The sequence below is a fragment of the Trachypithecus francoisi genome, unplaced genomic scaffold (assembly GCF_009764315.1).
Source record: "Trachypithecus francoisi isolate TF-2019V2 unplaced genomic scaffold, Tfra_2.0 Lachesis_group18, whole genome shotgun sequence".
In the NCBI taxonomy this organism is placed as follows: domain Eukaryota; kingdom Metazoa; phylum Chordata; class Mammalia; order Primates; family Cercopithecidae; genus Trachypithecus; species Trachypithecus francoisi.
In genome coordinates, this window is record NW_022681463.1 from 2,450,855 (window position 1) to 2,477,827 (window position 26,973).

General features: G+C 56.7%; 1 protein-coding gene, 1 long non-coding RNA gene and 1 pseudogene across 15 annotated transcripts in view; 1 reads left to right on the forward strand and 2 right to left on the reverse strand.

Moving 5' to 3' along the window:
• The window catches only part of MCF2L (MCF.2 cell line derived transforming sequence like), a 195,612-nt gene that overhangs the window by 96,816 nt on the left and 71,823 nt on the right, over positions 1-26,973 (reverse strand). The window contains exon 1 of one of the 14 annotated variants that reach the window (XM_033177186.1): positions 19,143-19,770. The exons of 12 other annotated variants lie outside the window; for them this stretch is intronic. In XM_033177186.1, the coding sequence (XP_033033077.1) occupies positions 19,143-19,233 (91 nt within the window). In that variant the 5' untranslated portion in view covers positions 19,234-19,770. Of the gene's footprint in view, positions 1-19,142; positions 19,771-26,973 lie in introns of those variants that run through there. One more of the 14 variants, XM_033177193.1, reaches the window with a different exon arrangement.
• LOC117063486 lies at positions 1,538-4,540 on the forward strand. The gene is made up of 4 exons (XR_004428948.1): positions 1,538-2,348; positions 3,421-3,458; positions 3,586-3,735; positions 4,520-4,540. It is a non-coding gene; the product is annotated as an uncharacterized LOC117063486 (long non-coding RNA).
• Positions 16,431-19,136, reverse strand: LOC117063485 (annotated as a pseudogene).

Genomic DNA, 26,973 nt, shown 5'->3' on the forward strand with positions numbered 1-26,973 from the left:
ATCAGCCTTGGGACACACGTACCAAACAACCCCTCTCCCACAATGTGCTCAAGGCCTGCAGAGACCCCCGAGGCCCAAGGCCCACCTCCTCCCTCGGTGGTCCCAGCACTGGAGGACACGGAGGGCTGGGATGTCTCAGGCAGCCGCACAGTGGCCGATGCAGATGAAGTGAGCAAAGATCAGCCGAAAAAGAGGACTGTGTTCTGAACAGGAGACTCTCACAGACAGGCCTCAGTTTTTAAACAGAGGGACAGTGAACGGTGCCAGAGGCCGTCCTCTAAGGAGAGGGCGCCGTGTGGGGAAGGAGGGGCCCCTGGTACGGATGCAAGGACCTTGAGAAATCAGCTTCTCCCCTCGTCTGTGCGTCTCCCCCGGCCCCCGATCCGATGTCTTGTCACGCTGAAGTTTCTGGTGGGCAAAGGCCACGCGCCCTCAGGGTACACGGTGGATTCTCACGGATTTGCTCAACAAGCAAGGGGGCCACGCCACAGTCACCACAGGGCAGACCCAGGCGGTCTGGCCCCAAGCCAGGGAGGACCTGGCCATCTTTAGGAGGGACTGGCTCATCGTGGCCCTGTTCCAGGGAGGGCTGGCCCTGCTGTGTGTCTGAGGGGGTGCCGCGACGATCACAGTAACACCCATCAGAGCCCGAACACGTGGCCCGAACCACATATGGGAAATCATCCCGGGCTCATCGCTGTGGCTGCGGCTGCTCACCCACCGTTTCTCGCCCAGGCCAGGAGACTAAGGGCTCCCCACCCACAGCTCTTGACCCTTCCAGCTCCCTGCTGACCAAGTCAAGGCCAAAGGCATCCCTGCAGCTTCTCTGGCGGGGACTGGAGATGGGAAACAGCTTTCCTCCAAGAGCCGTGGGAGCTCGCATGGCCTCAGGCTGGTTTCTGTCCAGTTTCTGAATCACAAAAGCGGTTCCAGGCACCTGGACCTTCAGCCAGAGACAGTGCACATGAAACCACACCCACAGCAGAGGCCTCCATCAGGCACAAGACAGAATCGACCCCACACCCGGGATCGGCAGCGCAGTAGAGAAGCCAAGTCCAGGCCGAGTCGATGCCAGACACATGGCTGTTACCCAGGAATGCACATTTCTGACACACGGCCATCCTGTCCCCCAGGAACGCACACTTCGGACACACGGCCATCCCGTCCCCCAGGAACGCACGTTTCTTGTGACTTCTTGCAGGCTTCCCTTTGGTGTGATTTCCGACCCATCCTGCAAGCCCAGTCAGCTCCATGAATAACGTAACCAATAACCTGGCCTCCTTTGTGAGGCCTCCAGGACCCTCCGGAACCCTCCAGAAATGTCCCCAGCCCATTTCCCCAACAGCCCCGGCCAGGCCTATGGTTCGCAGCCTCCTCATGCTTGGCCTGGCTCTGAGCTCCCCCTTCCCCGACACGCCAGGGCCCTGGGTTTTTAGTTGTGGTCTTTTGTGTGCTGTTTTCCAACTTTTTTACACATTTAAGTTTTGCCTTCCCAAGAACAGCAGTGAGGAGACTTCATGCTTTATTTGGCCCATACCTTTTATTTGTGTGTGTGTGCTTTACAAATGTAGCTAGAAATTACATGAATGACCGTGTCTAGGAGCTGTGCTGTGTGTGGGGGTTCGGAACACAGGATGGAAAGTGGCCCAAACACTGCAGTTTGAGCCCAGCAGGCGCCCAGTGGACCCTGGGGCCCTCACTGAAATGCAACACAAAGGCCCTGCACACATGGGCTCACGCAGGGCACAGAGCTGACGCGCCAGCTTCAGGGAGCCGCTGCTGCGGGCAGGCCCAGCACCTCAGCCAAGAGCCCACTCCTGCCCTGGCCGGATCAGCTAAACAGGAAGGTGCTCCTTGCCTGGAAAGGAAACCAGACACGCCAGCCCCAGATCGGCAGATCTGAACAATGAGCTTCACCACTCTGGGTCCTGCACCTTGGGGACGCCCGGGGGGCCTGGGGCCCGTGTCCAGCAGGAACTCGACCCATCGCTTCCCACCCCCAGGAGCTGTGGGGGTGATGGCACCAGGTGTGACGGATGAGGGTGGAGTGGCCGACCTGGACGGGCGGTTGCTTTCTCCTCCTCCCGGATCGACAATGTCATCTTACAAACCTGGTCAGCCCTGTCTGGAGCCATGAGGCTGTGGGGTGGGACCCGCTCACAAAGCAAACAGCTAAACCTTAAGTCAAATAAAACACTCAGTAGCAGCAGACGCAGAGGGTGTGGCTCACCAGGTGGCTGGGGCTGAAGGGACAGTGGACTCGGGGGCAGGGGTCAGAGACGTCCACGCCCCCTACCCTGCTGTAAACGCACGGGTCCCGGCTACGGGTGACATGGACGTCTACACAGGTATCTGCAGGAGCTGCCCGTGTGACACTGCTCCGAGAGTCTGCCTGCCAGCTCCTCGGCCCCCACCCTGCGCAGGGGTGTCAGCAGCACCCCCATCACAAACCTGGAAGCGCAGACGGCACCTGCTGCCTGGGTTCAGTGCAGTCGAGAGAGGGCAGTGTGTTTTCCTGGGCCAGACCCACAGTGCTCTTGGTCTCAAGACTCACCTGAGGCTCTCGATGGGAATTTGGGGCTCTGGGTCTGCCGCCGAGCTGGGAAGTTGCTCTCCCCAGATGGAGACATGAGGGCGAGATGATCTCAGAGTCCCCTGGTTCATGGGAAGCAGCTGCTCAGTTGGGAGAGCCATGCAGGTGAGGGAGGCCCAGGGCTGGCAGTAGCACCTGCCCAGGCCCAGCTCCCGCAGCTGCCTGGCCACACCTGAGACAGCGAGGGCGGGACCGGCCCAGCGGCTGCCAGGGCGCGTCCAGATCTGTGCAGGAGTTTCATGGGGGTGGCAACAGCAGAGAAAGCAGCTGAGGATCCCAGGCAGGGGCTCAGCTGTGCACAGGCACAGACGACACAACACAGCCCCCGTCCGGATGCTGTGGGCAGCACTGCCAACCATCAGGACTCAGGAGAGATGAGGGGTGGCACCAGGTCTCCACCCACAGGGCTCACCAGGAGCTTGGACGCCATTCTGGGCCATGAACCCATTTGAGGAGGACAGTCTCGGGACCACTGGGTGCATCCGAGAAGGGCATTCTCGGGTCTGTGGGGAACACCTGAGGTGCACGGATGCCGTGGAGAAAAGATGGAGATGCAGGGTCTCTGAAGGGCGCTGCACACTCTGGAACACCATTTCCCCAACAGACGTTCCACGTGGTGGGAAACATTAGCGATCTTCTGGGTGGAAAATCACAGCACAGGTCAAGCCTGGCCCATCCCAGCCCCGCTGCACACACAGCCCAGGGCAGGACGGCCCATCCTGGAGTGTCAGGGTCACCATGGCTGGCTGGATGCAGGGACCAGAAACATTTCAATTCTTTTGTCGAAAACTCTCTAAAGTCAACACCTTTTCTTTATTTTTTTCTAGGCAAGGCCTTGCTCTGTCACCCAGGCTGGAGTGGAATGGTGCGATCTCACTGCAGCTCTGATCTCCGGGGCTCAAGCGGTCCTCCCGCCTTAGTTTCCTGGGATTACAGGTGCAAGCTGCCAAGCCTGGCCTACATTTTAAATGCCATTTACCTTTGTGATGTAGGATGTCCTTAGAAAATGACGCAGGCTGGGCCAGCCTTGGAGACTGCATGAGTCTGGTGGCTTACAGAAAGTGGGAGGTCTCTAAATGGGGCCCTGGAAGGGGAACTCGGGACTACGTGGGGAGAAAACGCCAGGCTTGGATCTGGTGAAGGTCAGTCTGGTATGGGGTGAGGGCAGGGCTGTACTGTGCTTCAGCTGAATATAAAAGCCGCACCCGGCATCACTCTCTGGTGGCCCCCAGGTGCTGCTTTGCGTGGGGATGTCAGTTCCTGTGGGTACGCCTAGGACTGAACGGGCTTCCAGGCCATGCCTGCCCACTCACCTGGTAAGTCAGATCCCACCCTTCCAATGCCACAGGGAGAGGAGAAAAGTCTGGAGGAGAGGGCAGGAACAGCTGAGGCCCCATCTGCTCTCCCACTCATCCCCCCGTTCCTATGGAAGGGTTCAGTGAAAGGATGCCAGCTGCCCCCCACCTCCACCCCCAGAAGCCACACTCGTCCCTGCATCCTGCACAATCCCATGCGGGGCACAGCCCAGGGGTAACTCTTCAGGCCAGCAGGCCTTGGAGCTGCAACACCACAGGCTCACCCTGCCACCGACCCCACCTCAGCCGCCAGCTCCCCTCTGCTCTCCTGAGGCAGCAGTGGCAGCCCTGAGACACTGGCACCCAGCAGCAGCTCACACAGTGGCAAGGACAGCAGTTGCAGTGCCAACACGTACTGAGCACCAACTGTATACTGGATGCTGCCTTAAGCTCTCACACAGTTTAGTGCTGACGGTATACTGGGTGCTGCCCTAAGCTCTCAAACGGACCCTCTTTCCTTCTCTTAATCATATGCTCAGCAAACAGGTGTGTTCAGGAGGCGGACGGGCTCGAGAGCGAGCCCCGGTTTAAGTCCCCATTCTGCTGGTTGACACGAGCTCCGTGCCCTCAGAGAGTCACTAGACACCCTGAGCCTCCGTGAGCAAGTCTGTGAAACAAGCTGAGCCCGGGGCACAGGCACAGCGCCTCCACACAGCGGTGTGCCGCCAAACAGCTGCATCCTGGAGAGGAGAACACAGCAGGGGCAGACACAGGTGAGCGCCAGGCAGGTCAGAGGGTGCGGCACCACGTGCAGAAAGGTGACAGGAGAGGAGGGGATGGAGGCAAGCGACCGGGGGCCTGTCCAGGAGCAGAACCTGGGGAGGTCCCCGCAGCCCAGCACACACGGACGCTGCCATTGTGCCCCCTTTCTAGGCGGTAAAACCGAGCCACACACAGGTCGAGGGCTGCCTGGGCTCACAGGGGAAGCGCAGGCCTGGGTTTGAGCCCAGCCCGCTGGCTCCACAGCCCCCAAGCTCGGTGGCCTTTCCGCCTCACTCCCCCGACCAGCGCAGATGGGGCGGCTTGGGGAGCCCAGATGTCCTGCCCGCAGCGGCGACCCCAGGCAGGAGAGCGTGTGCCCGGGAGGATGCCCCACCCTCGGGGCTTGATTTACTCCCCGGGATGAAAGACATCGCGCGGCCTCACCGCAGGCTTCCAGGCTCTGGGCACATTGGTCACCGAGCCCAGCTGTTCAAGCAGCCACATCCCTGACCAGCGGGAAGAAACGAGAAAGCTCACCCAAGGGGAATCCAAATGTCTGAAAACATTTTCACCAATATTTTCTCCACGCTCACTCACTTTTACAAACTCAACTCAGCTATTCACGACAACTCCCCGACCAGCCCCTGCCCGAGACACCGGCACACACAGTGACGTCAGCTTGGCGCCCACGCACCGCGCTCCGCCGGCAGCCACGCCAGGCCGTGCCCGAGACACCGGCACACACAGTGACGTCATGTTGGCGTCTCACGCACCGCGCTCCGCCGGCAGCCACGCCAGGCCGTGCCCGAGACACCGGCACACACAGTGACGTCATGTTGGCGTCTCACGCACCGTGCTCCGCCGGCAGCCACGCGAGCCCCTGTCCGGGACATCGGCACAGTGACGTCAGCTTGGCGTCCCACACGCCCCGCCCCGCCGGCAGCCACGCCCCTGCCCGAGACATCGACACAGACGGTGACGTCAGCTTGGTGTCCCACGCGCCCCGCCCCACTGGCCAGCATGAAGGTGCTTTTTTTAATCAGGAAAAAGACGAAGGCAGAGCGTCGACTGGGACCCTGTCCTGGGTCCTGCCCTCGCACCCCACCCCTCCTCTGCTCTCTTTAAAATGAAGGTGTGTTTGCTGCTGTTTTGATTGTGCATTTTATTTGAAAGGAAATCGAGCTGTGGATCTCCTCCCTGTCTTTCTTCGCCTCCCGATCTAAGGGAGAGGAAAATCCTGCCCAGGAGGCAAACATGTCTGTTAGCTGGAGGCAGATCTCCAAGGTATCTGTGGTGTCATTCTCACTCAGAACCCCATTCCCAGCTCACACAGCCACTTCTGGTTCTGAAATGGGCCGGGATCACCTAACCACTCCCTCTGAAGTCTGTCTTGACCGATGGCACCACCGTCCACCCCAAATTCCAAACCCGACATTGTGGGGCCATTGACGATGACTTCTCGCTTCTTCTTTCCAAGAAACATCCCTAAGCCCTGTCCCTCCTGCCCTGAAACCTCTCTCCAGGCACTCTCCCCCTCCCCTCCCACTGCCACTTCTGTGGTTCCGATCCTGGAGCCTCATCTGACGTCTGAACGACTAGGATGGTCCTAAGCCACTTGTTTCCATGCAGTCCCTCCCGACTGCCACCCGCTCACTGATTTCCTTGCTGAAAGCGGAGTCTCATTTCACATCTCTGCTGAAAACCCTCCTGGCGGTCTCTGTGGTTAACAGTCAAATTCCTGAACCAGTGTTGACACCAGACCCCTCAGGTCAGCCCACACTGCCCCCCGAGCCTCTGCTCTGGGGCATCCTGGAATACCCACCATGTCCATGTTGCATGCCCGGCGCTCCCCTGCCGCCATGTTCACAAGAAGATATCACGTGGCTTTACCAGGGCTGTGCCATCCCTGTCTCCATCACCAGATCCTCCCCCAGCCTCTGTCAGCACAGCCTCTCTGTGGCCTCCCCATGCCCCACGCCACCTCTCCCTCGGCGGCAGAGTGCGTCGTAACCTCTGGCTTAAAAGCCACCTTGCTGCAGAGGCGGGAGCTTCTCCTCACCCCGGCGGCCCATGGACTCATGCCTGATGCCTGCACACGTTTGTCAGAGACTGAGCCGGGACTGCCACTGTAAGTATCTTGGGGTTTGCACCAGAGTCTGACCTCAGTGTAGACACCCTTACGAGATGAACACACATCGCTGAGAGGTGTTTTCTTTTGTTCCCAGCTCAAATAAAATGGGAAAGTCAGTGCTTTTAAAGCCAGAACTGAGGTGAACTTTTCAGTGTTTCCAATGTTCTGTAGATGTACAGTATAGGAGGCCTAATGCAATAAAAATGATTGGCTATGAAACACTAAGGGGAGAAGGGTAAGTTATGTAAGTGCCAAGTTCCACCTTTCCCCACCTAGAATATTCGGTATCCATTTCACAAAAACGAGACCGGGCTGAGAAGCTTCCACGTCATTATTCAGTGGGCCCAGCTCACTGCTTCAAACTCAACTCCCTACAGGCCACACTTATTTCCCTAATCCACTCCCAAGGAACAGACGTGCAGCCACTGAGGATGAGAAGTGGCCACCACAGACGCACGGCAGGAACGTCTGGAGCGCCCTGGGCAGGCGGTGGCTCTCCCCCCGGGAGCACAGCTTCCCCGCCTACCGCCCGCACTGAGATGGGGAAGTAGGACAAATTCCAACTGGGCCTCAAGACATCAGGAAGCACGGTCCAGGTTTAGGCAGATTCTTAAATACACATCCATTGGCTCCCACTAAACATGGCCAAGTATCTCCTACAGGCTGGGTATCCTGTATCCGAAATGCTTAAGGCCAGAGATGTTTCGGATTTGGGATTTTTTTCAGAGTTTGGACTATTTGCACATAAATAATGAGACATTTGGTATGTGACCCGAGTCTAAACCCGAAATTCATTTATGTGTCATACACACCTCATACATGTAGCCTGAAGATAATTTTATACAACATTTTAATTTTGTGCATGAAATAAGTTTTGACTGTGACCTATTGTGGGGTCAGGTATGGATTGTCCACCTGTGACATCATGTCAGAGCTCAAAAGTTTCAGGTTTTGAAGTATTTTGGATTTTCCAATTGGCGCACTCGACCTGTAATAAAAAGGGGATACTTGCCTTGTTTAAATAAATATTTTAAATACAGTGAGATGACTAGGGAGGGTAAGACAGGTGCTTTTAACAAGAAATTGTTCTTGTGGGCTGAATACCACATAGGCCAAGCCCTGTGGAGTCGGCTGTGATTGAGACCAGAACCAGCCAAATCCCGCCCTGCCAGACATGACTTCCGGTAACTTGGCCTGCAGGGAAGGGCTCCTGGCTCTGAGCAAATGGCCCCCTTTCCTGGCCAGGGAGCACAGTCTGCTGCAGGGCATGAAAGTCGGGTCACAAACAGCAAACGCCAAATACTCTCAAAAAAAGCAAATTTCACTGCATCCTGAGCTGCCATCTTGAGGGTCTTTTTTTATCGAACCATTTGCAAACTTCTGATAGATTTTTGAAATACTTAGCAACTTCTTTTTTTTTTTTTTTGAGACGGAGTCTTGCTCTGTCGCCCGGGCTGGAGTGCAGTGGCCGGATCTCAGCTCACTGCAAGCTCCGCCTCCCGGGTTTATGCCATTCTCCTGCCTCAGCCTCCCGAGTAGCTGGGACTACAGGCGCCAGCCACCTCACCCGGCTAGCTTTTTGCATTTTTCAGTAGAGACGGGGTTTCACCGTGTTAGCCAGGATGGTCTCAAACTCCTGACCTCGTGATCCGCCCATCTCGGCCTCCCAAAGTGCTGGGATTAGAGGCTTGAGCCACCGCGCCCGGCCTGAAATACTTAGCAACTTCTAATAAAATTTCCAATATTCTAACGAAGTCACACTTTAAAAATCTGCTGTTATTTCCTTGTGGAATGAGTACTGTAACTGGAGAATGTGTCTGAAAGGTGTTCGTATCCTGAGAGACACCCCCCAAAACACAGTGAATTAGGTCCTGGGAGACACCCCCCCAAAACATAGCAAATCAGGTCCTGTGAGATACCCCCCAAAACACAGCAAATCAGGTCCTGGGAGATACCCCTCAAAACACAGCAAATCAGCTCCTGGGAGATGCCCCCCAAAACACAGTGAATCAGGTTCTGGGAGATGCCCCCAAAACACAGCAAATCAGGTCCTGGGAGATGACCCTCAAAACACAGCGAATCAGGTCCCACACAATGTGTACAAAGTTAACAGAAGCAGGTAGCAGGCGGCCGGATTTCGCAGACGCCTCGGTGAGGGCAGTGTCATGGCCACACTCAGGTTCAGCTGAGACTCTGCTTCCTGGAAGGAAAGCTCCCATCCCGTCCCCTCCTGCAGGCCCCACAGAGCAGCTGGACCCAGGTGCAGAGCCCCAGGTGCAGAGCCAGGTGGCGGAGGCCGAGCAAGCTTTCTTTGTTTTTGTCTCTGTGGCAATGATGTGCTTAGCACAGACCTAGTTTACTGTCATATGGCTGCAGGGTGGCGGCTCGGGGAGGAGGCGGGGGTTTTCGGGAGCGCGTTCAGCCAGCTGCACTCTCCTAAAAGCTGATAAACACGCCAGTTCTCCTTACCCAGGTCATCCCTGCCCGTTGTTTAGAGAACAGGGGCTGATTCTTTGCTTTCCCTGCAGCACTGGGCCTGGCCTGGCACAGAGCAGATGCTGGGCACACACTTCCCAAGTAAGTGAAGAAGGAAGGGATGAAGAAAAGCACCCCTTGGACCGTTGTCATCTTCTGCTAATTCATTTGTACTTAGCTCCACACAGAAAACAGTTTGGTTTTCTGAAAATTCGTGCCTGTACATAGAAGTCACGGCAAGTCCTCTGAACTCCTCTTGGCAATCGTGGAAAGCAAAGGTCTCCTTGCAAGAGCAGACCCTTCCACGTGATTCTGACGAAACTGTGTGAGGGTCTCTGCCAGCCACTGCTCCCTGCCTTGGCCACCGGGTGGTTTATTATGTCACACTTCTTAAGGCACTGTATTTGGGATAAGCACTTGCATTGGGTTTGCTTAGCACACTCTTTACTTTGTCCTTGAAAAATCAGACTTCTCTGGGATGAAGACAAAGTGGTCTCCTGTCCCCGAACTTACCTGACACTGCAGGGTTTGGAACAAATATCCCACAACGTGGCTGGACCTGGTGTAGCCGCCACACTCTGTAAGTTCCAGGGGTCTTTAAACATAAGAAAGTGACGAAGGGTAGGAACTTCGTGGTAGTTCCGGCGCTTTAAGGAAAGACAAGGTTCCCACAAATCTGAATGGTTTAACACAGGGATCTCCAAGCCCCGGGTCACAGACCGGTACTGGTCGGGCCGCACAGCAGGAGGTGAGTGGTGGGTGAGTGACTGGGGGTGATCAGGAGGTGAGCGGCGGGTGAGTGAGGACTGCCTGAGCTCCACCTCCTGTCAGATCAGCAGCGGCGTTTGATTCTCCTAGGAGCGAACCCTACAGTGAACTGTGCATTCGAGGGATCTAGGCTGTGGGCTTCTTACGAGAATCTAATGCATGATGACCTGAGGTCGAACAGTTTCACCCTGAAACCATCCCTGCCCCTGGTCCGTGGAAAAGTTATCTTCTATGAAACTGGCCCCTGGTGCCAGAAAGGTTGGGGACTGCTGGTTTAAGAGATTGGCAAATTAAAAAAGAAAACATCACTGAACTCGCATGGAGTCTAAGAGCTCAGGGAGGACTCGGGTGTGGCTGCTCCATCCCCTGCTCAGCACAGACACCTCCCTCCAGGCCACAGAGAGCTGCCGGGGATTAAAACGCACCACACCTGCGCACACATAGGCACCAGCTCCGCAGGGAAAGGTTCATGTGCCCAGGCCCTGCTCCCCACACCAGGCAAGCGCTGGCCTTCCCCACGACTTTGCTTTCCACTCTTTTAGAAATACATTCTTATCATGGCAGGGCTGGACCCCAAAGGTGCTTAACAACCTTTTTGGCTCATCATGTAGAATTAAAAAAACCAAAAAACAAAAAAGAAACGCAGTAGACGACGACCACAGAGAGCATCGTGCATCCCGGGCAGAGGCAGCCACACCACCACACACGGTGGGTACACATGCGCTGCCACAGACGCCGTTGCCCTCCCTTTGGATTGGCGCAAACACCTGGTCTCAGCCCCAAGATGAGTGGCGTGTGCACCTCCCGAAGGAGGCTTCCTCGCCCCGCAGCCCGACCCCGTGACTTTCTTCTAAACACACTGTTTATTCAGAGCAGTATTCTGATGCCCAGCCCCGTTCCCCATCTCTAAAGAACAAAAATATACAGCAGGATTCCAAGTAACTGTGACAATGGGTGTGTGTTGCTTGGGTGAGGCTGTCCCCTCATGGGCTGGGCGGGGTCCGTTCTGGTCATTTCTCTCACAGGCCTCCTGTGACGAGGGGGACGATCCCACCTCTGTCTGCCCACAGCCATGGTGCCCGTGGGTACGTCCCACACCCTTGCCGGACTTCGCACTTTCCAGACACACACTGGCCCCTTCCAGGCCCTGGACAGGAATGGGAGGCTGGATGGGGACGAGGGAGCCCAACGGCCAACCCTCTCACCACCGCGCAAAGACCAGCAAGCCACAGCACAGAGGACTCCACCATGGAAGTGAAAACGTCACGTGCAGCGCAGGCCGAGACCTCACACCCGGCCCCCTCCTTAGTCTGCTAGACCGTTCTGGGCAGAGCAGCTAAAATCTCTGAATTCCAGGACTCAAATGTGAGGCTGCAGAAGGCCAGCTCTGCTTCCCCTGCTAGGCCACTCTGACATGGTTTTAATTTGTCTGAGGAGGGGAGTCTGAGCAGTGAGTGAAAAGCAAGAGAGGAAAAAGACAAATGGGTGCTGGTACTAAACTTGGGCTGGGCAGATCAGGGGGCAGACAATGAGCCCTGGGCTGCGTCTACAAGGTCCCCGCCCCCCACTGGGGCTGCAAATGCTCCAGGCCCACACCACCCTCCGCGTGGCTGCAGACAACCAAATTTTGGAAAAGCACTGGAAGGGGCAGGTGGAGGGAGATGCCTTCCGGGACCTCATCAACCTGAACCGGAACAAGCTGCAGCGGCCCTGCGGCCCTTGCTGTCTGCAGCCCTGCAGCCAGGTGAAGGGACAGCATCAGGGAAAGGCAGCTCCACTGACTGAGTTCACCGGGTGCCATCTGCGTGAAAGGACCCATCGAGATGGAAACGCGGCAGCCCAGGGTGGCTGTGGCCCTGTGACCTTGTGCTCCAGCTCTGGCGCTGGCTCCCAGTCCCACCTGAAGCCTCCCTGGAGCCTTGGGCAGGACGCTGGCTCGTTTTCTTGTCAAACGTAACTGCATATTGTCCAAGAGTGGCTCCTGCCACCCTTGGGGCATCCCCACAGTCCTGAGAGAACCCTAGATGGCCCTGGTAGAGTGCAGTGTACACTCCGCTGTCGGGGGAGCTCACCACGGTCTGTGAGGCGGGCAGGGGAGTGAGGGCGCAGCGCAGACCTGGCTGCAGCAGGACTGAGGCCCCGTGGCGGGGTTAGCACCCTCAGCCCAGTGTCCACCCACAGGCAGGCAGGCCCAGCCCAGCAGACCCTCCGATGGGGCTTCCCTCCCTCAGGGGGTCCCCAGTGTCGCAGAGAGGTCTGCGTGGCTCCTGCGTTTCTGTCCTAACCAGTGGGCCCAGGAGACCGCGTGTCCTCAGAGACATGCCTGTGGTCTCCCGGGAGTGCTGCCACTGTCCTAAACGCCCCTGCGCGGTGGGTCCTCCGAGGGCAGTGGGACCGTGAGGAGGTGGGAGGTTTGAGGGAAGCCCAGGTGTGAATGGATGGTGGTGCTGCCGTCTACTAAGCTCCTGCTGCGTCCTCCTGCACCGTCCGCGAGATGCTCTGACAACCCTGTGATACTCAGCATTTCTCTCTGTGACCTTCCAACTCTCCTCATCTGCAGAACGGGTGAGTTCAGAAGAGAGTGGATGCAGTTTGATAAACAGCAGAGCTGCGACTCTGAGGACAAGGACTCAGCACTCTGGGCCCCGGGAAAGCACCACATGGCATGCATCTGCGGCCCCATCCTCATGGAGGCTGTGTCTTCACAGCCAGGATCAGACCCCGACTGCAGGTCATGCCAGGCAGACACACACATGGCATTCAGCCAGTGAAGGGGCGAACCCTCCCTCATTCCAGGGCATTTTCTGGATTTCAAGGTTGAATGAAGGAAATGCCTTCTGAGGCAGGAGACCTGCTCAGCCCCACGCGTGGCCCCGAGGGCTCACTGACCATGGGACGGGAAGAGTGGCCAGGACTCATAGCTCCCTGCACGGCTGACCGCGGGCAGCTCTGCATAAACTGGTCTTCAGTGTGCCGGGGCCAATCCTCAGGCACATCACCAGGTGTCGTGTCCCATGGTCAAGGGGACGGCAAAGCGTTTGCTCATGGCCTCGACTTTGTCCTGCACCTGCAGCCGCTGGACATCAGAGCTGTCAGGATGTGGGGCAGCCTGGTGCAGGCTGAGCCCAGCTGTTTGCACAGTGGTGTGAGGCTTAGGCTTGCCAGACAAAGGGAGCTTATTTGGTTTTGGTAGCTGTGACTTAAATTAGGGTCAAAGGATAACTTTAGGGTGAAAAGCTCATTTGCTCCTCGTCCCCACTCCCTGAGCTACTGCAAATTCCACAGCGGACACAGACTGCATGTGCCCTGTGGAGCATGGGGCATCCACAGAGGGCACCTCCACGCCGCCTCACCCAGAGGCCGTCTCGACTGCTCTGAGCACACCACCTGCGAGGGACTCACGGGGAACCAGGAGACTCACCCTCAGCCATGGACAGCAGCCAGGAGCACCACTCAGAATACAGGTAGTAGCTTTTCATTTCCGCCACGGAAATCTGGACAGGCTTTCCGTCCCCCATGGCGAGGATCAGACGCCAGGGAGGACGCGTGCTGCCCTGGGCTCCTACAACCCTCTCCTTGTAACAGGACCTTTCTATGCTGAACTTTGTCCCCTAAAATCTGCATAAGGGACCAGTTGGCTTTTGACTTTCATTTTACCCACTACCTGGGACAGAGTACGCCAGGTAATTACCCTCCTGGAGGCCGATTCCTGGTCCGCCCTGATGTTTACACGCAGGTCCAGGCGACACACTGCGCCGGCCCAAGAGGGACTTGCAGAAAAAGGCACAAACCTGAGCTATTCTCACCTTGGGTCCAGGGGCCCCCGCTGGGGGCGTGGCCTCCCTTGCTTTAAACAGGCAGCCGGAAGATGAAACGCAGCAGGTTTTCCACTGTGCCTGGGGAGCAGCATATTCCTGGGGAGGTTGAGCCAGAGAGTCCTGTCGGAGGTGACTGCTAGCCAGTCTTCCTCCATCTGATCACGGCCCCAGATGCTGACACGACTGGCAATTTGAGGGATGGACAGAAGCAGAGGGGTCTCTGAAGGAGGATGAGCTGCACAGAGACACCGGCACCCGCATCCCGATGCCCTCTCCCCTTCCAGCTTTCCCTCGAGGGAGCTGAGTGGGATCGCCAAGGAATTGGTTCCTCCCAGAAGAACAGCTTTTCTTTGTGCATGATCTTAGATCCAAATGTTTTCCTTTTTGCACGCACTACCAGGAAGCTTAAAGGGGAGTTTAGCTGAGATCACTCACCCCGGGTGCCTCAAATGTATTTATCTGCTTCTTACAGTGAGTGCTGATTCTGTTTAAAACTTCCTGTGCCAATCTCGAACACGTTTTATGAAAAGAATTTCTAGGCCAGGCGCGGTGGCTCACACCTGTAGTCCCAGCACTTTGGGAGGCTGAAGTGGGTGGATCACATGAGGTCAGGAGTTCGAGATCAGCCTGGCCAACGTGGCGAAACTCCATCTCTACTAAAAATACAAAAAAAAAATTAGCCAGGTGTGGTGGCATACACCTGTAATTCCAGCTACTCGGGAGGCTAAGGCAGGAGAATCACTTGAACCCAGGAGGCAGGGTTGCAGTGAGCCAAGATCACGCCACTGCACTCCAGCCTGGGTGACAGAGCGAGACTCCATCTCCAAAAAAAAAGGAGAATTTCTAAATTCTAAGTAAAACAATCTGTTTTTCTTGGCTTAATTGGAACTCAGCTCCAAATACCCCAGGGCAGAGCAGCACAGGTGGACCCCGGGAGATCTGGCGCCCAGCGAGGGTGCCGCTGTCTCTGCAGTGTGGTGGTATCTCCCCACCAGGCCGTGCAGGACAGAGGGGAGGCGGACAACCTCAGCACCGGCCCTGACCTCCACTCAGTAAAAGGACAACATCCACTCCTAGTTATCAGAAAATCGCCACCCGCAGCTACATTTTTTCTGCCAGCACTGTCTTCTCCAGGCAGCAGAGGCTGCTCCTCCATGTGGGGTAGAGGTCCGCCTGCCTCCTAACCCAAAGGGGCTTTGTTCAGTGCTCAACCCAAGGAAAACAGCTGCAGCGCGGGGAGAGGGCTGTCCACAGAGATGCAGAAGCCAGCCTGGGTCAGTGCTAAACCCAAGGAAAACAGCTGCAGCGCGGGGAGAGGGCTGTCCACAGAGATGCAGAAGCCAGCCTGGGTCAGTGCTCAACCCAAGGAAAACAGCTGCAGCGCGGGGAGAGGGCTGTCCACAGAGATGCAGAAGCCAGCCTGGCCCAGGCACACGAGTGGATGGGTGGAGGAGGAGGGAGCCAGGCAGAAGGGAAGGCCCGGGAGGCTGCAGACACCATGTTTCCCCAGGGCCACAATATGTCACGAGCACTCAAGTGTCTGTCACCCGCATCACATCCTGATTACCAAGGGCAGAGCCAGCGAGATAAGGCAGGCGACAGAGCTGTAAAGAGGCCACAGGCATCCGACGCTCCTCCCGGCTCCCTGTCTCCGCCTAAGACTCTGCCTTGCCCAGTGCCACAGGCTGCGGAGATGGGAACCCGCAGCGTGGCGGCCCTCAGATGTCGGGCGCTGCATTTACAGAGCTTGACTCAAGCCCTGCTGGGCCCGTCGAGGTGCAGGGCAATGTCCGGAGAAGGCCGCCTGCCGGACAGAAGGGAGGAGGCTCATCCTGCAATTGTGAGGTCCGGCCTGGGTTTCCGCCGTGTCATTGGGCACGCTCCCCAGCAGATGGGAAGCCAAAGGCATCTTAACTTTTTTATTCTCACGACACAGAATTAACTTCTAGGAGTTTCTGGTGAAAAATCCCATGGTGGATCTTACTGGAGCTTCCCGTCCCTACCCAGCTGCCATGAACCTGCAACCCTAGACCTGTGTGAGGGGCCCTGCTACCCCCTCACCTCCAACAAACCCTGAGGCACCTGTTGAGTGCTGCATCCCTGCCACAGCCTGTGGGCCGCACCTGAACCTCACCTCCGGCCTTGCACTGAACGGGCCTGGCTGCCCCCATCACTTTCCACTCCCAAAGGCATCAGGAAGCGCTTTCCCCAACCTCCTCACCGGAACCAGCGCCTCCTTAGAGTCACCACCACGGACTCGGGGACGAGCCGCACCCCAGCCCCAGCCCAGCTCCTGAGGGTTCTTCCACCCACACCCCCTCCACACCACGGCACCCCTCAAGCTTCCATCCTTGCCCTTGTTCTCTGCAATTTCCCTGATTATCCTGTCCTTTGTCACGGCTCCAACTGGGTGTCAGTTCCAGCCCAGACGTCACTTCCAACCACAGACACGATCGCAGACATCACGCCAAGCCCCTTATGCAGCACAGGCTCAGCCACTGCTGGGACAGCTCACCCTGTCCTGAGGGTCCGCGGCATGGCCCCTGCCCAGCTCCCCCCCACCATGCCTCTCCCCTCCCACAGCACACGAGGGCAGGCCTCTCGGCACAGCTGTGACACCTGCCTCCTACCAGACACAATGAGGGCTCAGCAGCCTTCCGTAGCACACACCGTCCTCTGCAGGAGGCCCCCCAGACTCCCCGTCTGCCGCACCTCCCACCTGATGGACAGAGGGGGCAGAGCCTTGGGGAGACGCCCCCGGCTGCCCACCACAGAGCCAGGGCTCACTCCATCCCTGGGTCCCCTGCTGCCATCACTCTGGTTTCCTGCAATCCGCAGGCTCCAGGCTCCATGGACGCGGCCACCCTTGGCCCAGCGTCCACTCCTCTCCACTGCATGGCCAACATCTTGGAAAAAGCCTCCGTCACCTGCCCTTCCTACCCCTCCACATCCTGTGCCTTTGGCCCCAGCCCAGAAATCCCCTTCACGAGGTGGGTACAGCCCCTATTACTAGAAGCACGTGGGGCTTCTCTGCCCTCCTTGGAGCCCACTAGGCCCCTAGATCTCTTTCCAAAGCTCCCGAGCTCTTGTCCCTTGGTACCCCTCGTCGGCCCCATGCTCTCTGCTGGGGCCCCCACTGCCTGACCCCTCAGACATGGCCTCCACCGCTGCACTCCGGGCCTGGTTCCCCACAACCTTCAGGTCCAATGCGAGTTGAGCATGTTCCCCCAGCCCCAGCAGGGGCCTACCCAGTCCAGACCTGGAAACACAAAGGGGTGTCTGTGACTCCTCTACCTTCCAATCAGAGACACACATTCTGGGAAGAAAACCTGTGCGGTGCCAAGCTCCTGCCAAGGGAGACAGCCAGGGCTGGGAGGGGGCCGGACAAGGCTCAGTCCCCAGGCGCCCATGCCGGGCAGGTCACGCTGGCAGCCCAGGCGATGGGAGGCAGAGGGCACTGGGCTCTGAGCCGCACCCGCCCTGCCCGGCCTGGAGGAGGGGGCCCCACACAGAGGCTGTGCATCCCCCTGCCTGTGCCTCGGGGTGTGGACCCTGCCGGGAGCTGGTGGTCACCCAGTCTCAGGCTCACAGGCCCAGGGACCCAGGGTCTGCCTCTCACTATACCCAGGTGATCTGTGCCATGGGGGCCGCTCCACTCAGATGCCATGGGACCAGGGCTCGGTGCACACTTCCTTACAGGATGGGGGTGCCTCACTGCCCTCACATTCCAGCCAAGGGCAGGACGTGGCTCAGTGAGTGTGAACGTCATGGACAATGTCTTCACAGGGGACCAGACCACCGCAGAACTCACAGCGGATGACACTCATCGCCTTGTCTCCCACTGCTGCCACCGCAGAGGGGCCCCTGTTGCTGAGAAAGCTACAGGGACAAGTTCACTGTGGCTCCTGCGTTCTCCTGCTCCCACAAGGAACAGGGTGGTACCCCGTGCAGTGTGGAGACATCTCGGGGGTTCCTATGTGCAGTGAGGAGATGTCTTAGGGGTTCTCAGGCACAGGAAGGGGACATCTCAGGGTCCCCAGTGCACAGGAAGGTGATGTCTCGGGGTCCCCGTCTCCAAGCCCCTGCCGTGCTCATGTCCAGGGTCTTATGACTTCAGCTTTCAAAGGGTGGTGGGGCGTGAATGGAGCGCCGGTCACCCTGGCGTGTGTGGGATTCATGCACGGCCCCTGGCTGCCTCCCTGGCACCGTGCTGGGGTGGATGTCAGTGGACTCGGAGCGAGGCTGGGATCTATTATTTTGGCCCTGGGGTACTTGCACCCACACAGCGCACACTTAGCTGACCGGCAGCAAGTGACACAGTCCTCCTCAGTGTGACAGGCTCTGTCCATGCCCAAGGCAGGGGAAAGGGAAAGGCGGCAGCCTGAGAGGCTGTCCTGCGCATGGTGCCCCTCCTGGCCAGCGCCGCTCGGTCCCAGGGCAGTCAGGCACCATCTGGATGTGTGCGCTGCCTCCCTTTCCTCTCCCTGACGCTTGCCTGCCAATGCCCGGCCCACCGCCCGTCCATTCTTGAAAGAAACGCTCCCAAACCCCACGGGGAACCAGGTCAAAGCAGGGCAGGGGGCTGGCTCCAGCCAACTTCTGCCCCACGTTCCACAGCCCACCGTGGTTCCAGGTCGCCAGATGAAGGGAAGGGTGGGAGGGAGCGGAAATCAGAAAAGTTCCTTTCTCCCTCAAGCTGGCAGAATGCCCTCGCTCCTCTGAAGTTAATAAAAGCACTGGTTGTGACTTGTGAGAGTTGAGGCTGTGCCATCGGGCTGTTCCTGCTGTTCCTGAATGGCTGAGAGGGGCCTGGGCAGCCTGAGCTTCTCTGTATGTGGCACTTTGAGTCTGCATTGTTGGTCCACCTGGCCTGGGCCGCGTCTGCAACAGCTCTGCGCCCTCATCCCCCCAAAACACACCTCTTGTGATGCAAAGGACACCCAGCTGCCCACAGACCGTGCGCGTGTGCCCAGGGGAGCCTCATTAAACCCGCCACCGCCGCTTCCCTCACTTCGAGTCCGCTCATCTTTCCCATCGGAGCAGAAATTCCTAAGCCCAGGTTCCAGAACTGCAGGACAGGGCCGACCCCAAGATGAACAAAGAAAATTGGACCCACAGACCTGGAGCGGGACGCCTAGCAGTCAGTCATCTCCACCTTTTTAAAAAGTCTCCAAGCTGCACAGGTTTTGCTGGTCAAGTGGGGAGAGAAATACCCTAGGGAGGTGCCTGCCCACTAAGAGGACACCTGCAGAGGGGACACCGCACCTGCCCCCATGCCTCGCGACCCTGTTGCATCTCACCTGGCCTCGAGCGCCCTGCATTCCCCCGGCGCCTCCTGGGTAGCGACCACAGCCGCCGCAGGGTCCCCCGGGATGCTCCCTTCTCGGCCATCGAGCCGCCCTGTCACGAAGGCTGCTACAAAGCAGACACAGCTCTGGTTCTTCACGCAGGGACCACAGGTGACCCCTGATGCTGGAGCAGCAGCCTTTGGGTCTCTGTGGGGACAGCTAAAAGCCGGGTGGGTGCTGCATGGTCACGAGAGGCAGGTGCTCAGGACTCTGGTGACTCTGGGCTTCACCAAGTCACAAGAAAGAACCCAAGAGGGTTGAGCCACCTCCTCAGAGCATCTGGCCTCCCAGAGCCCTCAGCCTTCCTCGCCCCAGGCCTGGCCTCCCAGAGCCTGGCCCGAGCCACCACTGCCCTGCACGCCTGGAAGAGCAGGCAGAAATGCCGTGGTGCTAAAGACACCCGGCTGCCGTGCCTGCCCCGCTGTGTGCAAGCTCTGGGCCTTTCCTTCCTCGGACAGGGCGGGGGGCCTGCGTGGGCTGGACCTCCTTGCCTTATGGAGCAAGCCAAAAACACCTTCCAGGCCTCAGGAAGTCTCAAGTTCAAACAAACAACTACAAACCCGGAGGAAGGGAGGGACGTGCTGCTGGGTGTCCTGAAACAAAGTGGGAAGTTCCACGCCTGTGACCCCCGTCTGCTTCCTCGAGGGAGGAAGTGATGAGGCTGCTTTGAGTGGCTGGAGATACTTTTCCCCAAGAGCTGTTGAGCTGGTCCCAAGCCAGCAGCTCCCACCCTCTGCCCCATGGCTGCTTCCGAGGGGGTAGAGGTGACAGCGTCCAGGGCTCCCAATGGCCCCCGAGCTGACGTGCCACCCTCAGGCTCTCAGAGTCACTGGGCACCATGCTGGGCACATCCAGGGCTCCAGGCCTCACAGCTGATGTGCAAGGCCATGCAAATGGCCTAATGCCATTTTAACTCTTATTAGTATATGCTTCAGGCCACAGGAAGAGAAGGTGGCAGGGCTGGAGCTCAGGCCTGCTTGTGAAAGCCACACACTGTCCCAAGCACCACAGGTGCCCTTCTGTGAGCCGATGTGATTAGAGTGTGCATCAGGTTTGCAGCCAAAGAATGCATTTATTCAACATTGTTTACTGAGTGCACACCTGTCGCGCCACCCTGCACAGGCGCTCACAGAACGGCTGGAGGGTCCCCGCCTCCTGTGTCCCCCACTGGCATCCGGGACGTCAGAGGGAAAGGCTGATTCCACGCCCGGAGAGGTGGCACCTTGGTGTCCCATTAGCCTCCACAAATACGGTGATTCTGTTCAAAGTGTTCTGTGCTGGGTTTGCTCCTCTGAGAGCTACAGGTGTTGAGAGCCAGCTTCTGCCAGGAAAGACAGAGCCCCACACACCATCCCCCTCCTGCCTTCCACATCCACCTGCCAGATGCAACAAGATGGTCCCAAGGCCGCCGCCCCTTGAAGTGGCCGGAAGCTTGTTCTCTGTGCTGCATCCCCCAAAACAGCTACAGAGGAAAATAGGGTGAGAGGCTCGATGTCTCAGCCACCCAGGAGCAGAGACCACGAACCCCATTTTGTTGGGGACTTGTGTGCGAGCCCAGGACAGGTAAGCCCTGACCTGACTCACATGAAAATGGGGAAATGGATGGCACATTTTGCGTGGTGTTTCCAGAGCTCAGGCCTCTTTGGTTTTGTTGGTTTGTTTGGAGACAGAATCTTGCTCTATCCCTCAGGCTGGAGTGCAGTGGCATGATCCCAGCTTACTGAAACCTCCACCTCCTGGGTTCAAGCAATTCTCATGCCTCAGCCTCCCAAGTAGCTGGGATTACAGATGCCTGCCACCATGCCCGACTAATTTTTGTACTTTTAGTAGAGACCGGGTTTCACCATGTTGGCCAGGCTGGTCTCTGACTCCTGACCTAAGGTGATCCTCCAAGGGCCTCTTTGAATAACCAGGAAATCAAGCTCTAGATGATGGTTCCATCCACAAGGACAGACGCAGAACAGGCTTTGTATTCACGGAAGCAGTGAGCGGTGAGCACAGGAGCCAACAGGGTCGCCTCTGGGGTCAGCACCAAACCTCTGTCTCTGCGTTTCCTTCCCTTGTGCGTGGTTAAGTTGCTGAGGAAAGTCACGGAAATCGGAATGGCAGGGCCACTTGCAGCTGAGCAGGTCGGATGTGCACACACGTTCATCATTCAACGTCCTAAACATCTAAATATGTTTTAAAGATGTTACTAATTAAAACCATTTTTCAAAAATCAGTCCTGAGATAGGAAGCTCACTCACCATCGGCTCATTTCTTCTCATATGTCGCGCGTACAAGTTTTGGGTTCAGCGGCCATCGTGAAAACCCGGCTGTCCTCTTCTGGCTGGCGGGGGCCACTTCCTCCCTAAGCTCCTTGGTAGCCCCCCCATGAGAAAACACAAAAAACCCACGTGAGATCCAAGTTCTTCCTGTCACCCCGCTGGTTAGCCTCAGGGAGGCTCCAGAATGGCTGGGCCCCTGAGAAGCGGGTTGACTTTTGTGAACCTCGGGAGTCTATTTCATACAATGTGGCCCCAAGCTACTGTTAAGAAATCCATATCAATAAATGGTATCATTTTTGGCAGGAAAAGAGTCTTACATTAACCACTCCATTAGTCGTGGAGTAGGGAGTTGTTTAGGGCAGGTCTTAAATGACCTGTTGGGTGTTTTAAAATTCAACACTGGCCGGGCGCGGTGGCTCACGCCTGTAATCCCAGCACTTTGGGAGGCCGAGGTGGGCGGATCATGAGGTCAGGAGATCGAGACCATCCTGGCTAACACGGTGAAACCCCGTCTCTACTAAAAATACAAAAAATTAGCCGGGCACGGTGGCGGGCGCCTGTAGTCCCAGCTACTCGGAGGCTGAGGCAGGAGAATGGTGTGAACCCGGGAGGCGGAGCCTGCAGTGAGCTGAGACGGTGCCACCGCACTCCAGCTCCAGCCTGGGCGACAAAGCGAGACTCCATCTCAAAAAAATAAAATAAAATAAAATAAATAAATAAATAAATAAAATAAAATAAAATTCAATGCTCCTGGGCTGATGCGGATGGGAGCAACCATGCACACCGGGGGTGAGGCACAGACGGAGGTGTCTCGTTTCCCCTCTCCGTAAAGCATGGGGTGCAGGGAAGGACAGAGCATGCTTGTGGAGACCAGTGACTTCCCCACACAGCCCCCACAGGGTAGTGACAGCAGTGCTGGGAAGCCCCTCACTGTCAGACTGGGCGACCCCAACCCCTCTGCGCCAGCCCTGCCGGACCAGTCCTTGCCTCTGGGTTTCCCGCTGCCCGGGAGGCCTGTGCGTCAGGTTTGGTGTATGACTCCTCACGGCCCCGTCATCTTCCTGCCATGGTGTCTGAGAGGCCACTCGCCGAGCAGCCCCTCCTCTCCTTCAGTCCCAGCCCGGGACCCGCCAGGGAAGGTCGTGGCACTGGTCTAGCAGAGGCACCTTTGGTGAATGGCCGGAAAGGCCACACAGCTCGGCCTCAGAGGTGCAGGTGACCCAGTGCTGCTCCCTGCGTGAGCATCACACACTGCCCTCCGTCCTAGCCTTGCCACCCCATGACGGACCTGAAGACCAAGCCTGGAGCCGTGTGTGGTCCCCTGTGCAGTGTTTAACAGGTGCTCCAGCTGGAATCCTTCTCTTCATTGTCCATGACAAGTTCCATTTTAAGAGATAAGGCATTCTTACAAAAACGAAGTCTTGTTTGGGGCATTAGCTCACCATCCCTAATAGATTGCCAAAAATGTCATTAATGAAACTTAATACTAGTTCTTTCCTTTAGGGAATTAAGTAGCACAATTGTGTGTTCGGACTAATGCTGAGAAATTGGTTTTCATGCTTTGGAGATTTGTCTCATTTCTTTAACATCATTAATAAAGGAGTAAAGCAAACAAACAAACAAACAAAAAAAAAACAGAACATTTGCTGAGAGCCCAATTTAGATGCAAACGCCAGCCAATCCCATAATTTAGAAGGAACAATCGGTTCTTTTGTATTTTCAAACTCACAACTGTAAGTTTTCTTGAGTGTCTCCTCCCAAAGGTTCAGTTTCTTCTCCGCACTGGGCATCTCCTGGGACCTACGCTGGACAAAGGCTCCTGGGGTGGAGGGAGGGAGGGAGGACAGGAGCTCGCTATGGCACAGCGGCCTGCGCAGTGCTGTGTGCTAAGCCCGGGATCGTGCTCTCTGTGACCGTGGGCATCTGTGAGAATAGTGACCACAGAGGTCACCTCTATCTCCATGTGACCATAATGAGGTCAACCACAGACCCTTCCTCTCAGAACCTTCCTTTTCCTTCTCATTTACCTGGAAAATCCCCACATACTTCATTACTGGGATCATCAGTGTGGTCACACACCTGACTGTGAGGATGACCATGGCAGTGGCTCCCTGCTGTGCACAGGAGCTCATGGCCAGCACCTGCCTGCACTAACCATGTGCACAAGTGACCCTAATAGCAAACAGTTCCCCACAGCTTCCTGTCTGCCGGGTGCTTCTAAGTGCTTTTCATGCAGATTTAACTCATTTAACTCATTTGATCGTCACATCAACCCTAGAAGGTAGGTGCTCTCCTGAGTCCATTTTGCAGATGAGGAAACCGAGGCACCACACAGTCACATTCACAGTCACAGACGGCAGAGCTGTGTGGAGACCAATGACTTCCCCAAACAGCCCCCACAGGGTAGTGACAGCAGCACTGGGAAGTCCCTCACTGTCAGACTGGGCGACCCCAACCTCTCAGCGCCAGCCCTGCTGGACCAGGTCCTTGCCTCTGGGTTTCCCGCTGCCCGCAAGGCCTGTGTGTCCGATTTGACCTCACAGGTCACGGGTCCAGCACCAGCGATTTTAACCTAATAGTCAATGCAACCCTTCTTCACAGTGGGCCCCGCTAACCTCACAAGGTGCAAAGCCTCATCCCACATCTTATCCACGTATGACCACAAGGCATTAGACATTCTAACTTCAGTACTTCACTAGAATTCCAATGTAGGCAGCTCCATTTTTGTGTGTGTATCAGACAAGGGCAGTTAGCTTGTAAACGTTCTGAAAGGCGTAAGAGATGCTTCTTTCTCTACACCTAGATTATAAAATGAATGTGACCAGACACATTCTGAGTTAATCCGAAAGGTAGAAGTGTGAAAATACTACTTACAGTGATATCCTTCCAACTCTATGGACGGTGACGTGAGCTAATGTGGAGACGATAGTTCTGGTGAAAGAAGGGGCTACGTTGAGAGTGCTGCCCGCACGTCGTGGGTGGCGGAGGAAGCGAAACACACAGACAAAGCAGCCGAGCTTTCCATAATTAGGCTGCAGAACTAACTTGCCTCCAGAAACTGTATTTGGTTAAATTATGAATCAATAGACCCTAGGGTCTGTTAAAATTATTCTCTACTCATGCAAATGTGTTTATCAGACACAGCATGCCGTTCATGGGCAGCTGAAGCTTGGAGAACTTCCGATTGTGATGCTTATGCCTTGTTCTTTATTACAGCGAAAGCAGGTCTCCCGAGCCAGCTTCTCTCATATTTACTAGTCCCTAAAGTTCTAATTCTGGAGTGCACCCTCTGGTATTCAGCTGGTATCAATGATCAACAAATGTGCTCCCCAGAACGTCTGCAAAATGAATGGAACCCCTAAAATCCGTGCGTCCTCCATACCCAAGGGGCCAAGCTTACGAAAACCAGCAGAACAACAGCATGCCAGGGGCGCAAAGGTCCAGGCAAACTCGTCCAGTGAGGTTGGCCACGCCGGGGACTTCATGGACTCGGAGGCTGGCCATGCCGGGGGCCCTTGCAGACCTGGAGGTCAGCCATGTGAGAGGCTTTGCAGACTCAGAGGTCAGCCATGCCCGGGGGCCTTTGTGGACCCGGCGCCCCTAGTTCTGAGGAGGAGTTTGCACCACTGTAGAAGGTGGTCTTACCCTTAGGGAATGCCAAACGCAGGGAACTCCAAACATAAGACTAAGGGAGGAGGCAGCCAGCAGGGGATGTGGAGTGGCAGGTGAGGATGAAACGCCAGGTAAGGAAGTGCCAGGCGATGAGGCACCAGGTGAGGAAGTGCCAGGCGATGAGGCACCAGGTGAGGAAGTGCCAGGACAGGAGCTGAGGAAACAGTGGGGGCTGAGGTCAGAGGGGGCAGTGGGAGAGTCAGGAGTGGCTTTGAGGAGGGAGATCAGGAAGACACTGGAAGGCAGCCACCATCCCAAGGCACAAGTGCAGCGTGAAAAGGGGTCAGCGACTCAGGAGACAGTGGCCAACACAAGTCCCCAAGAAACTCGGCACGAACCTCGCAGGCGTCCCCTTCTCAGGTGCTGCCCGGCATCACTCACTCCTGAGACCTGACCTGCGGTCACTCAGCACCAGCCCCTGGAGCCATGGGTCTCCCTGAAGGGCGCTCCAAGCAAACACAGGGTCAGTCCCCCAGTATCCTCAGAGCAGGCTGGAACTGAAATCCCCGGGAGCTCATCAGTCTGCCCCTGGTTCCACAGGTGGGGCCTTGCTCGTGCTGTCTTTGCATGGAGGGCGTCGGACTCACCCACCTAGGAGGCCCGAGCGCTGCATTCTTAGGAGCTCTCAGGACGCACTGAGCCGTGGCATCAGATCACAGAAGGTTGGCAACACGGGACACCAAGGATGCTCAAAGAACTCACTGTTTCCTCACAAGCCTCTCTCCGCTCAAATCTCAAAAACCCACTCCTGAATCCCTACGAACAAGATCCAAAACACAACATCCCAGGAAAGCTAATTGTTTTTTAAAAATGTTTCTGTACTTTATAGTCACACTTATCTAATTGGAGACCTAAATTTCATGTTACAAAACAGTCCGCACAGACGTCTACCTCATTTGGCTGCATGGTTTTCCTTCTAAAGGGCCTCAACACATTTAAAAAACCGACAAAGAAATCACGGCTCCTTGAGGAGACGCCAGTCACTGAGGCCGAAGGCAGGGGCATGAGAGGGGAGAGCTAAGGCGTCCGTCAGAAACTGCGAAGCAGGCTAATGAGCAGGCGGCATTTTGCCAGGGAGCCGCACCTTCTCCACTGAGAGCTCTTCAATTCCACACAGAAATGCGTGCTCCCTGCCTCCTGGGCGCATCCCCCCCCGAGTTTTTCCTCTGAGACTTGCAACTGGGGGATGCCGGACAGCTGTGCCTGTGTGGTGGTCCTGGGACGCTCCTTCATCCCCCAAAGCCCCTCCGTGCTACTGTGTCCCTCAGCCCACCGCTCAGGCCACAGACCCCTTCCCAGGAAGAGCTTAAGGACAGGAGGCGGCACACAGCTTTCGCTCAGGGAGGGCGGCACCCCACTCTTCCTTTACTCACAAGCTCCATCAGCTTGGCCTTCACTTGCACCCAGAAACCCGTGGCCCACACCACCCGCCACCTAGAGCCTGCAGCCCACGCATGTCTGTCTGCCACGGGCCGATTGTCCCCAGACTCATACGTTGACATCCTGACCCCCAGCACCTCAGAGTGTGACTGCATTTGTGGACAAGAGCTTTACACAGTTCATTCAATTGAAATGAGGTCACTAGGGTGGACCCTAACCCAACAGGGCTGGTGTCCTTATAAGAAGAGGAGATTAAGACACACGTGCACACAGGGACGACCATGTGAGGACACAGGGAGAAACTACGTCTACACGCCAAGGAGAGAGGCCCCAGGACGAATCAGCCCTGTGACATTTTGACCTTGGACTCCCAGTCTCCAGGACTGTGAGAAGATGAGCATCCGTTGTTGAAGCCACCAGCCTGCGGCGCTGTGTTACTGGAGCCCCAGCAGACCAAGACCCTG